General features: G+C 40.2%; 1 protein-coding gene across 12 annotated transcripts in view; it reads right to left on the bottom strand.

Moving 5' to 3' along the window:
- SNCAIP (synuclein alpha interacting protein) overlaps positions 1-18,396 on the bottom strand; it is a 153,937-nt gene that overhangs the window by 10,721 nt on the left and 124,820 nt on the right. For 9 of the 12 annotated variants that reach the window (XM_033181436.1, XM_033181443.1, XM_033181437.1 and 6 more), the window contains 5 exons: positions 12,676-12,801; positions 8,716-8,885; positions 4,049-4,141; positions 2,369-3,440; positions 977-1,047 (listed from right to left, as the gene is read on the bottom strand). In XM_033181436.1, the coding sequence (XP_033037327.1) occupies positions 977-1,047; positions 2,369-3,440; positions 4,049-4,141; positions 8,716-8,885; positions 12,676-12,801 (1,532 nt within the window). The remainder of the gene's footprint in view (positions 1-976; positions 1,048-2,368; positions 3,441-4,048; positions 4,142-8,715; positions 8,886-12,675; positions 12,802-18,396) is intronic. The other 3 variants (XM_033181446.1, XM_033181445.1, XM_033181440.1) reach the window with 2 other exon arrangements.

The following is an 18,396-nucleotide window of genomic DNA, read 5'->3' on the forward strand; positions in this document are numbered from 1 at the left end:
TTTGAGACCAGCCTGAGCAACATGGCAAAAACCATTCTGCTAAAATTACAAAAATTAGCCAGATGTGGTGGCACAGGCCTGTGATCCCAGCTACTCGGGAGGCTGAGGCAGGAGAATGGCGTGAACCCGGGAGGCGGAGGTTGCAGTGGGTGAAGATAGCGCCACCGCACTCCAGCCTGGGTGACAGAGCGAGACTCTGTCTCAAAATAAAAAGTGACAGTCTTTTAAAATGGGTGTACGGATGTAACTCTTCTGAAATAAACCAATTAAGGCATACTGGTTTCATTCCACAGGGAGATGACAGCTATGCTGCAGAAGGACTTTGCCCAAGGAGGTGGCCCAGCCACTGGGGACTCAATTCTCTCCTTTCTGTGTTATGTAGTCCATGCATTTTGAATTGTAAATGTCTTATTTGAGAAAGGCCCTTGTGTTTATTAGTGGGCACTCATAAACCTGGCTTATAGACTGAAATCGTGTTCATAATGCTAATGTAGAGAAATTTCAGAATGACAAGGCCTTGCTTCTCCTGAGATCAGCAAAATGGTGATGAAAGGAGCTTTTGGTTTATAATCCGCACTGAAATAAAATTCAAGCTCTGTTTCAAAGTTCCAATTCTGATTGGAGGCTGACTCACTCCACCATGACAGAAAATTTAATTTCAATACTTTCTTAATACTTGACTCCATTAAAACAAAGATTAAAAGCCAAAGTTAACTAGGAAATACAGCAAAAGTTTGTGAACTGAGAAGATTCTTCTGGCTGACACTGGAATAAAGCCCTCCAAGGGGGACTAGTGACCTAAGACCTAGTTACCATTACATCAGTGCCTGCTTCTACTTGGGGGAATAGTTGTAGTTTTCTTCTTCCTTGGTGTTATCCTCTGATGAAAGGTGCTCCAAGTCCATGATTTAAAAGCTCATGCAATTCAAAACAAAGCATGTCAAAGCCGCACAACACATCTCCTAGCACCACGTACCGTGCGTAGTTACGCAGATGCTCTTCAATCAGCGTGTTAGAGGAAAGATTGATGCAGCTGCTGTACATTTCCTAGAGAGGTGCAATTAAAAATCATCTGAAAACATGCAACAAGCTCAGCACATGCACAAGCCCTAGTAAACATGAAGCATGCAGGAAGACAGATTAGAGGACAGTGGCTTAGTATGCACTTTAAGGAGCATGGGCAACTGAGATGATTCTTCTTTCACTACTGAGTAGCAGAACCCAGTAAGTTACCTGGTAAAGTTTTATTTGAGTGACTTAAGTTTTGACACATTTGACCCAAAAGGTCTGGTGTTTTGGGCACAAGCATGCCTTTTCTAGCTGAAACAAATACATGATGTAGTCTTCTATAACAAGGACAATTTACAGAGGAAATTGATTTATAATTTAAAATTTGGTGTTCAATTAATTAGAGAAATACTAAAACTTGATTTGGGTACTGCAAAAAGAATATGGACAGTTCTTAAACCTCATCATAATGGGATTCTAACGTTTATAGCTAATGATAAATCACAAAGATTCTGCAGCTCCACTGGGTGGTTTATCTGGATCATGTGGAGAATGATCTAGGTCATTCCATTCCACAGAGAGTTTTGCATTTTGGCTGCTATACCATTTTTTTAATGGCATGGCAAGTACAAAGCTTGCAGGAAACATTGCCTAAAAAGATGTTCATATCTCTTATCCACTGGATATAAATCACAGATTATAGTGCATGGGTTTCCAATGAAGGCAATTATAAAATGTAGTTCATGGCATACTCTGCCATCCCCTGTGGACTGGCAAGCACTTCAGGCTCCTATAGGCTCCAATCAACACTTAGGAGTCTGTGTTGTAAAATATCTATGTGGAGGTCCCTGCGGTGTATTCATTTCAAAGGTCATCCCAAAGTTGTACAGTTAAGTCTTTAGAAATAGAGCATCTATTTATGTACTTTTTAACTGAGCCTGAGAATAAACTATCCCATCACATGAAGAGAACAAACTCTTCTTTGGGACAGAATCAGTGCCAGTGCAGGACTAAACTTGCACTGACTGGTGGTTTCATCTTGCAGAAATGCCTCCAAGTCTAGGATCCCTAACACCTAAAGATTATGCCATTTAGGGAAATTTAGGGACCAGAATATAATCTCTTATGATTTCTTTTTTAACATTTCTCTCTTAGAATATTTTCCAAAAGAAGAGCAAGGAGTACGCATGTAACATGACATGTCTCACTAGACACATGAATTTGGCTTTCCATGCATCCCTTTGGATTTTTTTTCCTCTGGGGATTCCCTCAAGGTAGCATGGGCCCACAATCTGTAGTATTAGGAACAACATAATCCATTCGAAGGAAAAAAAAAGAATAGTCTCCAAATAGCACTTACTGCCTTATTCTTTCCTTTGTTAGTGGAGCTAGCAGGGTTTCCCTTGGCATCTGTTGTCTTTCTCCCAAGTGAGGTCAAGGGCAATGTAGAGGTTTTCAGCTGGTTGGCTGCCTGGTAGTTATTATTATTGTTTTGGTTGCCACTTAGTGTCTCCATGATAGATCGAAAGGCTCCAAAAGGCCTTTTCAGTTGATCCCCTGATTCATTACTTGTGGAGGTCCGCTGGAGAGTCCTGCCCTTATCTTTGTCTTTTTCTCCATTCAGTTCAAGGCTAGGCTGCTCCATCTGCACCACAGGCTCCTCAAAGGTAACTCTCAGTTTTAAGTTCTGAGATGTCCTGCGCTTGGAAGATGGAGACTTGAGGGCACTCTTGGGACTTGTGGCAACTTTCTGGGCAGCAGTGCTGTCAGGGTTGGGCTGTGGAGGGTCACCAGAGGGCTGGTTTGGAGGAGTACTCCCTGAGCCTGGATACTGGGATTCTAAGTCTGGTTCACTGCTCTCTGAGGTGGGCGACGGGCTATGGCCATCCAGGGATTTGGAGGTCTTGATGCTGAAAGGAAACCTGCGTCCCCCTGATGCCAAGGTGTGTTTCTTGATCATCAGGTGCAGGCTTTCTGCACTGTCCATACTCTCTACGCTTTCTACAATGGGCTGTGGCCTTGGTCGGTCAGCCTTCCTCACTGGGGTATTCTTGGGGTCCTCAGAGTTGTTGGAGTCTGTGTCAGACTCACTCAGTGACCTCTGCATCAACTGTCTCAGCCTGGCTAACTTCAGTTCCCTCTTCTCCAGTGGGATCTTTTTAGAATTTCTAGAGGAAGCCTGAGCATCCTGGAATTCCAAGGACAGTTTTTCCTGGGTGCAGACATTTTCTGAGATTTCCTTTCCCAATAACTGGCGTAGGATTTTATCAGAATCTTCGTCTTTTGCTTTGGGTCTAGCCCGGCTGGAGGCTGACAGGCTTCCAAGAACCTGAATCCCCTCTTGGACTCCTGGCTTGCTTTTGGCTACAGAATCATCATCTGCATCTGGGGATTTCCAGTGGGACTTTCTGGAGGCAGGTGAGGATGGTGAACTAAAGAGAAGATGAAGGACATATGAGATGATTTCCTACTGGGTTGAAATGATTCAGCCACAAGTCACTACATGGCCTTTACTGCCACTAATAATGTACAAGTAAATAAGAACAGAATACAAATAAGTACTTAATGTCTCTTCAAAACCATGTGCAAATACTCCATAGTATCCGCTCTAAGGTGCCTTATGCTTTCGGCTATAACTACCATGACTACTAAATTTGTCTGTTTTACTGTTTATACATCAATTTTGCATAAATGTTCTCAGTTAATTCCATTTTCAACAAACTTATCAAACTATATCCATATCTATATCTATCTCCTATTTCCACTTCACAGATGAAGAATTAAAAGATTCAGTTTTCACAAAAGAGTAAGTGACTTGTTTATAGTCGTGAAATGAAAAACAGCAGAATCAGAGAATAGAGTAGGTCTTCAGACTCTAGGTCCAGTGCCTTTTTCACTGTGGTTTCTCATTTTTATTCCCCTTTATAAGAAGAAAATGTTTTCTGTTGTCATCCTCTTAAAATATATCAAAGGAAGTTCAGAAGAAGGCTTAACAATTTAGGATACTTAAGAATGCTAAACAACAATGTGCTGGTATTACCTGGGTAAATAAGGGAGTGACTTGCCCTCTGATTTCTGGGCTTCTAGAAATTGTTGGAGTTGGTTCTGCAGCGTGACACGTTCTACTGTTTGTCTGGGAAAACAACCAAAACACATGAGGTCTCTGATACTGGCTACTGCTATAAATTAGGGAGGAGAATCTTTTTCATAATAATTTCCAATAAGTTGCAATAAATACAAAAGCCTTAAAATGTGCATAATCTTCAGTTTAGAAATTTTCCTAAGGAAATAATCAAAAGTACCCCAAAAAGATATTTATTGTCAATATTAATGAAAAACTGTAAGTAACCTAAATGCTTATCAGTAAGTCTGAGTTAACAAAATTATAATTGTTTCTACAATGACAGCTATTAAAATGATAATATGTTTGAGTATCTATGGACATAGAAAAAGTTTTCCTAATTATGTCTATATAATGTAGATATAAAGCATAGTTATATATAAATATGTATATATGAAGTATACTTTACTTTCATTAAATAAAAAAGAAAATTACAAAATACTATTTGCAGTATATGATCTCTGACTTACTATACTTTAACTTGTGATTTTTCAAATTTACAATGATGAGAAAGTGATACGGATTCAGTAGAAACTGTACTTCGAGCATCCATACAGCCATTCTTTCTCACTTTCAGTGCAGCAGTCAATACATTACATGGGATATTCAACACTTTATCATAAAGTACGATTTGTGTTAGATGATTTTGCTCAACTGTAGGCCAATGTAAGTGGTCTGAGCACACTTAAGGTAGGCTAGGCTAGGCTATGATGTTCTACAGATTAGGTGTATTAAATGCATTTTAACCTTGTGATATTTTCAATTTGTGATGTGTTTATTGGGATGTAAACCCATGGTAAATTTAGGAGCATCTATAACCTCGTTTTTAAGAAAACGAACTCTCCATTTCCTACATGTGCATATTATATATATATAATATAGAAAAATATGGAAGGATACACTTCAAAATGTTATATTTACTTTTCCTAAATTGTTTTAATGAAAGATTTTCTTAATTAAAAATATTTCAGAGATAGGGTCTTGCTATGCTGCTCAGGCTGGACTTGAACCCCTGGCTCAAGTGATCCTCCCGCTTTAGCTTCCCAAGTAGCGGGGACTACAGATGTGTCCCGCCTAGTTTGACTTGACCCACATTCCTGTAAGATAAATTTTATGCTGTTTTAAGCCACTAATCTTGTGATAATTTGTTACAGAGCAATGGAAAAAGAATTAAATATTTAAAATATTAAATATTTAATTATTAATATTTTAATATTTGCTTTAAAATATTAAAAATAATTAAATACATAAATATATTAAATAAATATATCATCAATGTTCTTAAAATGACTGCTGTACTTTAGATATTGGGTGGAAGAAGCCCAATGTTCTCTTTGTTGAGTGTCACTGTGTATACTCAGCAACCATTAGCTGCCTAAATCTAATTCTGTGAGATGGGATTCTGCTAATACCCTTATATAAGCCCCAAGCACTTTCTTTGTTTTTCTCAGAAGCTGTCAGTTTTCATCCAAACATTTCATCACTAAGACCAGAGAAGTCTGTGAACTCATTTTATCTGATTCATTCTTCCAGACTCACCTACTGACATGTAATTGCCTAATGTGGGAACCAGCAAGCAAACTTTTTCTTAAAGGGCCAAATAGTAAATATTTTAGGCTGTGAGCTAAACACAGTTGTGATACAATTGTACCACAACTTCTCAGCTCTGCCTTTGCAGCATGAAATCCGTCCTACATGATAGACAAATGAATGTGAGTGGCTGCGTTCCAATAACATTTTATTTATGAAAACAGCTGATGGGCTGGATTTGGTCCACAGTCTATAATTTGCTGATTCTGGTCTAATGAAAAAAATAAAAACTAAAAATACATAAAAACATTCTACTTTTCCCACTTTGCTAGCTGGTATTGCATGTCACATGTTTTTAAGAAAAATATTTATTGAGGGGATAAAACAGATGAAGAAAGATTAGAGTTTGCTTTTAAAGGGTTTATTATGTGTCTTAAAGTGAATTACAACATAGTCAAGAAAAATATTTTGGGGTAATTGCGTTGACTGACAACTTGAATCCCAGGTATGAATGGAGAAGGAAGACTACTCTCTCTGGATTCTATAAAAGCTCTCAGGAAGAACTCATCAGCTCTAATTGTAGAAAAGAAAATATATGGGCATATGGCCACTGTATTAGTTTGATAGGGCTGCTGTAAGGAAGTACCACAAACTGGGTGGCTTAGACAACAGAAGTTTATTATCGCATAGCTCTGGAGGCTGGACGTCTGAGATCATGGTGCCAGCCAGGCTGGCTCCCTCTGAACGCTGTGAGGAGAAGCTGTTCCTTGCTTCTCTCCTAGCTTCTGATGGTTTGCTGGCAGTCTTTGGCATTCCTTGGCTTGCAGATGCACCATCCTGATCCCTGCTTTCATGTTTACGGGTATTCTCCCCATGTGCATATCTGTGTCTAAATATTCTCCTATTATAAAGACTCTAGTCAGAGTAGGACTCATCCTGATGAACTCACTGTAACTTGGTAACTTCTGTAAAGGTGCTGTCTCCAAATAAGGTCACATTCTAACATACTTTTTTGAGGGGGACACCCATAATACCTAGACTTGTTGATTAGCCCTTCAGTAGAGCTGAAGGTTGCCATTTCTAAATATTAACTATGTTTATTAACTCCGAGGAGTTGCTGAAGGTTGGAAAAGGCACTCAAGACTATCTTCTCCCAGAATTTTGGACTGGGAAGACTAGTGTTTTCCATCCTCTCTCCTGTCCTTGTCTATGTTATTGGTGTCTGGGAGCCTAAAGGGCACAGTGTACTGTGGCTGTACCATTCATTTCTAGTTTTGCCAGCTTCACTGAGATATGTAGTAGGTAAAAGACTAGGGTATACAATATAGCCTCTCTTAGTTCATCTTGTCATTGGCCCAACTATAGCTGTCCACAGCATTCTGCTCTGGAGACAACTGAAGGACTACAGTCTACTAGTACATATGTGTACTTTATCCCAGGATCACCAACTGAGAAAGCAGCCAAGACTTTGACTTTGAGCAGTTCACCAGTAAAACAGTGATTGCAGCTCATGAAAGTTTTGTTGATTCCACGCTATGAAGAAGAAGGAGAATGTTTTGTGATCCCTTCTCTGAGTATGAACCTTTAGAAAAAACATTCCATTGGATCATTTTAAAGTTCCTCTTTATGGATATGTCCATACATTACTAGAGGGAGTGGACATTAGTATAGCATTTTTGGAAAGATTAGTTAACATCTATCCACATTTTAAATATGTATGCCTTTTGCTCTAGCAATTCCTTTTCTAGGAACTTGTTTTTTGAAATATCTATACATGTTCATAAAGGCATTTGCACAGTGTGTTCACTGTGGGAAGACAGCTTACTGAGTTATTCATTTGTGTGCATTTTCCCTGTGATTACTTTGAGACCTTGAAGTTTACCTAGCTCACCTAACCTAGGGAAGTTTTGTGTAACTAGGCAAAGGATGCTTGGCAGTAACCCCATTTTTTCAAGTTTCAAATTTTATTTTATTTTTTCTAGAAGTAATAAACTCATTAAAGAAATTATTCTAGTATTGACAGGGGGAGGGGTAGAGAGGCACAGAGACTTGTAGCTCGAAAGCAGAAGAGTGGAAGAAGAGAGAGAAGGGAGATTTCCCCAAGCTTAGAGGAGAGGCAGAGGGTCCAAGGCCTTGTCATATTGCTTCATGGATCATAGTTAATCGAGGTCTTTCACCCAACCAAGGCTTTTTTCAAATGAATTGTATTCAGAAAAAAAATAAATGTGTGTGTGTGTGTGTGTGTATAAAACTTAAAGATAAGACTCTGGGTGAGCTTTTCAAGGGCTGACCTTGGTTCCCCTCAGGCAGCTGCTAACTTCTTAGTCCTTCAACTTGCTGGAGACCTACCTGATGACCTTTCATCTGGGACCTCTTTCTCTAAGCATATTATGACAATCTCCCAGAAATACTCCCCTGATATCCAGACATGCCCTGGTACCAGTTTAATAATCTTATCAAGGAAAGAACTGACTGTAGTTAGTCATGGAGTGTTTTAAGGAACTACATGCTGACTGAGCACTATTTTTTATTCTGAGGATTCATGTATCATGTGATTAATTTTTATAGGAAATTTGTTGGTGATAGTCACCAAGTTATTTATCTGTAATTTCCCCTACACCTTTTCCTTTTTGAGAAAACTGGGAAACTGGTCCATCTCTAGCCTTTTCCTCTCTCTCATGTTCTTTATGATTTCCTCAAATATTAAGGACAAAAGTTTGGAGACGATGCCTGTGAGTACTTCCGGTGCTCTGTAATCTGGCCCTGAGGTGTGAACATGGAGAGAGGCTCTCTCTCCTTGCCCACTGGCTTACATTCCCTGCTTTGGGAACTTGCTGTTCATTTTACTGTTTAGACATCATTTTGCCTCTGCAGAGATGGCATCTTCAGCATGAAGTCTGGCTGTAAGGACTTCGGATGGAAGAAGAACAGAAGAGGAGAATGCAGGAATTCCTGTACAACTGGAAAGAAGAGTGCTCACCACAGCACTGGGCTGAAGCCTAAGTACAACAATAATGAGTCAGACTTGGTTCTCATGGAACCAACAGGCCACTTACTCCTTTAGCTGCTTGGTTAACTTCACCACCTGAGAGGCCAGCGACATGCAGGTCTCCACCACCACCAGGTACCTGGAGCACAGGGTGTGCCCCTGCCGCTCAGCGCTCTGGGAAGGCTTTTCCCCCGCGTGGTTCTGCATGGTGACATTTGCTCCATATTCAACCAAAGTCTGTCAGAAAATGAAGAGGCATGTATATCAGGGCATCTCTGTACACACTATTTTTAAATGACTGTAACAGAATGTTGAATAGTATGAAGAAAGCCTCTGGGGCCTTCCAGTAGTCGATATCACACACTTCCCTTCAGAGTCTACGATGATGTAGCAGAGCTGGTTCTACCACTACCAATGTCCACCTGCAGCCTACATAAGGAGAGGGCTGGGAAAGAGAGGAGGAGGCTGTCCATAGTGTGCTCTCCTTTATGAGACATGCAGCGCAGTCTTTGTGGTGGGGAGTTCTGTCTCTTGCCATGGTTGGGCTCCAAGAGAATCACTCATCAAGTCAGAGATGCCTGGAAGAGGGAAAGACTGGAATCTTACCTGTTCTTATTTGCTTGGGCTCTAGTAATTGGATTTGGTCTCTGGTAATTGGTTTTGGAATAACACCTGTTTACTTGTTGCTGTGCCCATCTGATCAGGAACAAAAAGAACTGGAGAGAAATGATGTGGCTGAGAGTGGGGAGGCTGTGAAGCAACACCCACCCTCCCATGATGCGCCCTGGTGAGGGCATGTCTGTGGATTGAGCAGGCTTTGTAGAAGAAAGCTTTGTGTGAGCTTCTTATCACCCTGTTAATGAGGAGAGGGTTCTCTGGCGACGTTTGGCAATAGGGTATCCCAGAGGTGGAGAGAACTGTATGGGGGAGGAGGGGAAGGCTCCAGAGGGCCCTCTGAAGACCCCACCTGTGGCACTCACTGGAGAGTCAGCATCTGAAGGTTGCCACAGAGGGCATCAGTGACCACAGCCAGCCAAAGAAGCAGGGACAACTTTCAGGGAGGTTGCATGCCTTTCCCAGTTAAGCAAATAGACATGGGACTTTTTCTCTTCATATCTCCTCCTTGTCCTTGACACTACAGCCCAGAAGAGAGAGGGGGATAGGAGCTAAAGTGGTGTGTAAAAGGGCATGTCTCACTCCCATTCCAAGTCCCTTGAATCTTGAGTCTAATCTGGGTGGGAAGGAGAATGCTTTGAATCAGAAGTAAGACTGAGATTTTAAAGTGGCTTGGAGTAAATTTTAATAGTCATAAGAAAGGACAAAGTTATGCAATCTGGCCAAGGTACCATTAGTTGTGGTGAGACAGAAATTTGATGGAGCACGGTTGAAATTTATAATTCAAAAAATAAAAAAAAACATCCAAACTGTTTTGTGTCCATACTGTGATATTATTAGATTTCATAAAAAGTTATTACATCAATATTAATCAACCACTACAATCCGATAGATTCTTTGACAATATTATGATGAGATTGCAAACCTGGGTTAATTTGGGTAGTAGACAGTATGTTCCCCTAAGCAATAGTTGTAGTATTTAAAATTTCAGACTACTTAGACTGAGAAGTCATTAAGGAGCTTCATTTTCCTTTTGGTTTATGATCACTCACCATGAAAGGTCAACTCACCACAAAGCCATTGCCACCTACCTCACAGGAGTGTCACAAAGACCATGTCAGTATTGAGCCCTCAGAGCTCTTGAAGAGATGCAATATAAACACACAGTGTTATTACTCCCCTTTGACCCTGACCTCTGCAGTTTTCTTTCCATTGTTTTCCTTACTCAGTCCCCTCCCTCACCTCACAGAGTCCCTTGCTCACTCTCAGTCTCTTATCATTTTTTTCTTTAAATTTCACACCCAGTGGACAGACCCCCTTTCAAGATTATCCAAGTTTCCACTCATGATATCCAGTGCCAAAACTATCATTTGTGGGTAAGTGGAGTGATGAATGTTCTAAAAGGAAAGACTGTCTCTCTTCACATATTAAAAAGAAAAATAAGTAAAATCTCACATAGTGATATTCAGCTGGCTTTCTTTGGCTTTAGTCATTTCTTAGCTGATTAAAAGTTTGTTTCAAGACTGTTAAATAGAAAAGCATATTTTTCAATGGTTATTCAATCATATTTCCTTTACAAAAAATGTTACTCCTTTAATATTTCTGCAGAACCTGGTAAGAATTTAAATTTCTCTCCTATACTCTCCAATTTCATATCACTCTTTTTAAATCTTGATGCCTTAAATTAGAAGATGCATGCTTTGCCAACAATAATAGAAAAACTTTCAGCTATCTGGACTATTTCCTATCAAGTTAGTTCTCCAAACAGCAGTTCCATGTGAGTAGGTACTCTAGAGAGATTTCTGCTATTATCTCTGCCTTTTGTTTTCATATATCTCTTGCTTTTTATATTTATAATTTCCCCATATAGTCTCCTGTCATTTCCCAAGTCTCCTCTACCTTCCTGAGCAACTGGTTCTCACCTCTCAGTTTTCTGTTTTGGATACCATCTATCTTGCACCCAGGAGGGCCTCAGTAAGTACCTGTTGCATTACAGCACACTGAGTTTGCAACATAGGAAAAGAACACATGTGTAAGCCACAAAAAAAAAAGAGTGCTGCTTTCTTAAAGGTAGAAAATACATTAAATGTTATATACACACAACATATTTTGAACGGTATGAACTTGATGAGGTAAAAGTCTTGTCTCTAATCATGACCTTCAACTATATGTTGTCAATTTCCCTATCCTATATATCATATAGATATGGGAATAAATTCACATATTTTGGGTCACTTTCAATGATAATCATGGTATAATTGATCTGATTCTGGTAATAATGATTTATGTCTGTAAATAATATTCTAGACCAAGTCTAAACTTTGACTTTGTTTCCAATTCAAAGCCTTTCCGTTCCTCACATTGTCATGCCTCTTCCACCTGCTACTCCTTCTTCAGCTATCCCTTCTTTTTGCTCTGTTACTGAAGGCGTTCAACATTTTCTAGGTGGAAAGATCTATTGGGTCTTACGTTCACATATACTCCAGACTCCTGGAGACAGACCCCTGGTGGGCTTTCCTGCCATGCACTACTCGGACAGCAGCTCCGGGTTTGGCCCAGCTTCATGCAGCTCTGCATTCAGCTGAGGGATGAGATGCCATCTCTTCTTCCCATAGGAACCCCACACTCTCTAGGGAGCTTTCTTGGAGCACCCTTCATGTGACTCGGGGCAGGGGGACGAGACTTCTTCCCCTCTCCTGTGGCTCAGCTCCCCAACTTTTTGACATCATTGTACACAATAAACATGACAATATTTAGAAGGCAAGTTAGGGTAAAAAGATAAAGCTACTTGACGCTGTTGGGTGCAGTGGCTGGGCAATCAGTGCCCTGGGTGGCCTGCCCAAGGGCTGAGAGGATCAATATCTGAATCCACTCCCACCAATCTGGACTTTTTGAATGCATTTGAGAAGCTCAGTCCCACTACAGAGAAAGGGGGAACCACAGCATTGTCTCTCTAGCCTACAACTCCCTACCACAAAGAATTCTAATCCATTCCTGAAAAATCCGTCTTATTCTTCAAATACCTGGAAGGGTGAAATTTACTAATGAGTGGAAGAGCAGCCTGCCATATAAGAGACAGAGATGTCTGCCTGGTAATGGTTTCTCTGGTGCCTTGAGAACACGGGGAAATTTAATGTCTATTGTCCTCAGCACTGGGGTTTTAGAGCAGTGATAAGGTAGCAGGAAAAGTCCTTTTCAACACTCTGGGACGCTGAAAGAGAAACTCTTAGGGATATTTATGCCTACATTTGTGTGGACTTCTCGAAACACAAATAGAGCAATAATTCCCTATTGTCTACGACCATACAAAAGGTGAATTAATTCAGACATTCTCCTAGTGAACAGAATTTTAATGTTTTGTTTAATATCTGACATACTCAATTCTCTTTGCAAAATAGCAGGGCCTGTGTACCTGTATGCATCCAAGGTAGCCATGCTGTGAGGCTACGTGAACAGCGCTGTTGCCATCCTGGTCTACTTCATCCAACGAGATGCCCTGTTCTTGCATAAACTGAAGAAGCCATAGAAGAATCTTTTCCTATAAACACAAAGACAGTTGGAATTCATGTAATATCTTGCAGAGAAGTCAGATAAAAAGACAGAGGAAAGCAATATTCTAATTTGTGAAGCTTGGGTAAAACCAAGTTTACCGTAGCAAGAGAAAATTCTCATTCAGATGTAAATTGAAAATCCTTGAATCTCGGACTGAAATGAATTAAAGAGGATGACATAGAGAATTTTAAGAGCAGGAAGTTCCCTTGGGAGTGCTCTTATTTTACTTATCTATTCTATAGATGGGAAAATAGGTTTGCAGTAAGATTGAGTGCCTCGTCCAAGGCACACAACTAGACAGATCCAAAGTTGGAACTAGAATCCATGTCTTTTGATTCCAAGGCTCCCAAGGCAATGTTCTTGCTGCTGTGTTATACTGCCTGTAGGCTTTAAGATGTTACCATAAAACCTTGAACTACTGAGAACTAGCTTATACTTTTAAGTTTATAATTCTTCAACCATGCCTTTGTAATCCATACCTCTTGCAATCAATGGGCTTATAAAAAACAGGCAATACCTTAAGTTGCCAACTGTAAAATAAATTCATTGAAATAAAACCAGGACCCTCTTGATTTTCTGACCAAGTGTTGGTGGTGTCGTAAGGTAAAGATTTCTCTTTTCTCATGTTAAAGGAAGAGAACCAAAAACTTGGAACACAAACCTTTCAAAAGCAAAGACATAGAGCAATCACAGTATGTGTTGTCATAATCTGTTTGCATTTTACCCACTGAGTGTTTTGTGGTGTTTTCATGTTATGCTTGGCCTTTGGAGAAAGCAGGGGGATGGGATTTCACTGTTTTAAAATAGAAGAATTAAATATAAAGTTAAAAAAATATGAGAGTGGTAAAAACAACAGCATGAAGTTTAGTGGGTGGAATTTGACATTTAAAAAGATGATCATGTGTTTGAAATAACCTTGAATTTCTTTCTTCTTAGCCTTTTAAAGGATTTTGTTTTCCCAGTTATTTGCTCGGACTGGTCATGAACTTTTATACTTTTCTGGATTAAATTTGCCTTCATCTTCTGAACATGCCAACTAATCTGCTAAAGGAATGTTGGGATAAAAACAGCCAAATCCTTTAATGTTTCACCCCTTATGTGGGGGAACAGGGCCCTGTTTATGAAGGTATCTTGACATCAGGGACAGACTGAACATTTGCACCGCACTTTTTCTAAATGAGCACCAGGGAGTAAGACCCGTAAAACGCATGATGAGAACTATGTAATCTGTGCCTACAACCTTCTAAGAAGGCATCCCCAGAAAGCAGGGTGAGTGTTAACTGCAAAAGCAGACAGACCTTGTGGGAACTGAAACCCTCAAGGGTCCCTAGAGAATGAGATAAAAGCAGAGCCTGGAGCTATGGCCGGGAGTTAGAAGTTGGAGAACAATATGCTGCTATGCTTAGCCCTCTTCTTCAAAGGCAAACCTAGAGAAAATTGGAGCTAATGTTTGGACCAGAGCAGGTGATGTTTCATTTGCATAAGGTAAAAGCAGTTGTTTTGTTTTTTCTAATTAGGTAGGGGAGAAATACGGGATTACTTTTTTTTTTTTTTTTTTTTTTTTTGAGACGGAGTCTTGCTCTGTAGCCCAGGCTAGAGTGCAGTGGCGCGATCTTGGCTCACTGCAAGCTCCACCTCCCGGGTTCCCGCCATTCTCCTGCCTCAGCCTTCGGAGTAGCTGGGACTACAGGCGCCCGCCACCGCGCCTGGCTAATTTTTTGTATATTTAGTAGAGACGGGGTTTCACCGTGGTCTCGATCTCCTGACCTCGTGATCCGCCCGCCTCGGCCTCCGAAAGTGCTGGGATTGTAGGCGTGAGCCACCGCGCCAGGCCCTGGATTACTTTTAATTGGACATAGATGATTATACCATACGATCTTAACTCCTTAAAAATCTGGAGCGAGGTCAGGAGATCGAGACCATCCTGGCTAACACGGCGAAACCCCGTCTCTACTAAAAAATAGAAAAAACTAGCCGGGCGAGTTGGCGGGCGCCTGTAGTCCCAGCTACTCGGGAGGCTGAGGCAGGAGAATGGCGTAAACCCGGGAGGCGGAGCTTGCAGTGAGCTGAGATCCGGCCAGTGCACTCCAGCCTGGGCGACTGCGAGACTCCGTCTCAAAAAAAAAAAAAAAATCTGGATGAATGGAAGTATCTCAGGATAAAATACATAACCAACTGGTTGAGGTTAATGGCCTAGACATGGAGCCTGCAAGAGGTCAGGGTAAGGTACCTCTATCAGTGAAAAAGATGGCCCCACCATGGGCAGAACAAATTCTCTTCAATGGGTCATTCTCAAACTTGTGTTTTGTGGTATTTTCATGTTATGCTTGGCCTTTGGAGAAAGCAGGGGGATGTGATTTGGTTTGCTTCATGATATTAAATCACGGACTCCTAAACATGTGGAGGGGAGAGATTTTAAAGAATCATCCAATTCAAAAAGCCTTATTTTATAAGTCAGAAAACTGAGGGAGAGGACAATGATATAGAGCAAGTCCTCATGTGATGGCATAGACAAGTTCTTGGAAATTGCGACTTTAAGCAAAATGAAGTATAATGAAACTAATTTTACCATTTTAGTTCCTATGACATATTTCTGGTCACAAAAACAGCACCAAACTTCTAAATAAAGACCAAAAACTTCTAAAGTGAAACGCTGAAATAAATATGAGCTATACATACATTTAAGAAAGACTAATACAAACAAGTAAGATAATTATTTATCTGATCATTCCAGTTCATGGTTTGGGTGGCTGGAGTCCATCCTGGCAGTTCAGAACACAAGGCGGGAACTATTCCTGGACAGGACACCATCCTAACACAGGGTGCACTCACACCCACACACATTCACTCACGCTAGGACAACTGAGACACACCAATTCACCTAACGTGCACATCTTTGGGACGTGAGGAGAAACTGGAGCACCAGGAGAAAACCCATGCAGAGATGTGGAGAATGAGCAAACTTCACAGAGACAGTGGCCCTGGCTGGGAACTGTTTTTTTCTTCTCATCAACATTATAAGAAGATGATGTTTAAAGAAATCAGGTTAATTTAAGGACCTGCTATATTCCTTGATATTCTAGAGACTTCTTTCTTCAGCAAGTAAAGCTCAGAGGAGTTCAAGATATTGAGAAGTGTTTTACATGTATCTTCTTGTTAGATGTAATTCCATATTTTCAGGCCCCAATGTTATGGTGGGAATGTCTATTCCACATGCACAAAACATGCCCTTTATTAAAATCACAGCGCTTTAGTTTTAGTAGTGGGGTTATAGGCAATGGAATAGTGCACTTCATAAGAGTGGGAATGCTCCCATTGTGGAAATCTGGGGGAGAGTTTAAGACCTTGGACTTTTCAGGGACTTGATAATCTGGGAGAACAAGACATACATGATCTGTGTGAGCCAAAAGTTACCTTGGCCCCTGAGGGGTCTCCAAGTCAGGTTCAACCTATATTGCTACAATAGCCTGACTTCCCTTCTTATGAAGGCATGGATAACTCTTCTTCCTTACAATGAAAGATTCTAACCAATTCAACATGCAAGACTTACATAAAGAAAGAACCATTATTTGATTTTTCAGAACAAGACAGGTTTTGCCTAGCACCTCCAACCCAGTCTTGGGTTTTATGTTGGACAATTTAAGAATAAGCATAAGAATTTAAAATAAGAAGTGCAATTGGCCCGTCCACTGAGATATGCTACGGAAACCAAAATCTTCCATTATACGATGCAGAGAAGTACTCCCCCAAATGATGGGTTGACTATATACCTTGTCTTCTAGCAACAAACATTTAGGGTTTTTGAGGGGAACGTGGAGATGGCTAGAGTCTCTGGTTTTGGTAAAAGCATATTTAATATCTGCTCACAGACAAATCCTGCCCTGATTCTGGGGACCATGCCTGTGGAGATGCACAGTTCTACAATTCAAAGTGGCTATCCGAAAATACCTTCTAAGAAGGGCAAAACAAATATGGCTATTTTCTCCAGCTAAGAGGGTGCTTGTTAATGTGAATGTGTATTAGATACATTTGTAATGGTGTCCCCCTCCCCTCTTAGCCCTTCAGTGTGTGTTCTCTCTGTGTATGTACACGCAGGAGATGTTAAAGGATGGATGTAACTTCAGACCTCCATTTTCCCATAAGTATTGCTTTCAGAGAATATCTAATGAAGTCACATGGATGAAGATTTCTGTATCATTTGTTTCCCAGAATGCCTCTCCAACTTATATTTCATTGTCTACCCACATATCCATCTATCCATTCAACCTTCATCTACTGACTGAAAACTCTTCTCATGTAGTTTTCCTCAGCAGTTTCCTCTTCTGGGGATTTTCTGCTGTTTTGCTAACTGTTGTAATGTTGTATTTTATGTGTTCCTAAGGGCAATGCAAGTTGTTTAAAGAGGCAATTATCTCGTGATTTATGAGATTTGCTGGGCAAATTCTAATAAAAAATGTACTTGAGAAGTATGTCACAGGTTTATTGCTGGTATCAATAAAATCTCTATAGTGTGTGGCAATCCATGTTTTAAAGGAGTTAGCTTTGTGATCATAGATTATCAAATCTAATATGCCATCAATTACAAGATTTATTCCAGTTTTTGAGATGTAAAAATGTAAAAAGTAAAGGTCAGCAATAATTTTATAATATCACGTATTGTAACATATATGTAGAATCAAAAGATGGTAAATGTGAAATAAAGTGCATCTAAGAATTGATTAAATAAGTTATGGCCTTCCTTTGCAAGTTTCTCCTATACATTACTAATGGTAAAATAAGTAAACTGCATAATACTGATAGGGATAAAAACAGTAAGTTGGAGGAGATTCAATAGTCATAACAGCCAACATTCACCTAGTGCCTAGTATGGATTGGGCAATGTGGCTTTTCTCACTTAGTCCTCAGATTAACACTGTGAGGAAGGTTCTATTATTTCCACTTTACAGATGAAGAAACTGAGGTCCAGGGAGATCTATTCTTTTATTTTCTCTCTTAAAAAAAAAAAAAGAAACAACTAAAATATCTAACCCATTGAACTAGTAAGTGGAAAGGTTACGATGACAATGGAGAGTTTGCCATATGAACCAATGTTCTTCATGACACTGTTTTCTGTCTTTTGAGTATGGATATCCACAATTGCGCATTCCCTTATGACCCCTGACTCTGTAAAGGACATGCTCCCTTTGTGCCCCTTGAGTCAAAGAAATCAGAGTTAACTGCCTGTCAGTCTGTGGGTTTGTGGGGCTCCTTGTCAGTTATGCTTTGTCAAGATCAGAACTTGGAGAGCAGATGCATGTGTGCTAATCAAAGACTTTTCTATTTTGCTTTCATCTGCAATCGCAGCATTTTCAGTACTGTCGACTTCCCTATGACAGTAAAACAATAAAGGCAGGGGAATATTTTTCCTTTTTAAAGTAAATTGTGGAAAAACAACAATAATATAGCCTGTGGGAACACCCCCATCACCAGCATGTCTACCACTGCTCATGACCATTTGCAAGAACTGCTGAGCCTTTTCTTTTTTCAAAAAGTGCCCTTAAAAAAAATCTGTATTAGGGCAAACATTTAAAGTACAGAATAA

This window comes from Trachypithecus francoisi, unplaced genomic scaffold (genome assembly GCF_009764315.1).
Source record: "Trachypithecus francoisi isolate TF-2019V2 unplaced genomic scaffold, Tfra_2.0 Lachesis_group2, whole genome shotgun sequence".
Taxonomy (NCBI): Eukaryota; Metazoa; Chordata; class Mammalia; order Primates; family Cercopithecidae; genus Trachypithecus; species Trachypithecus francoisi.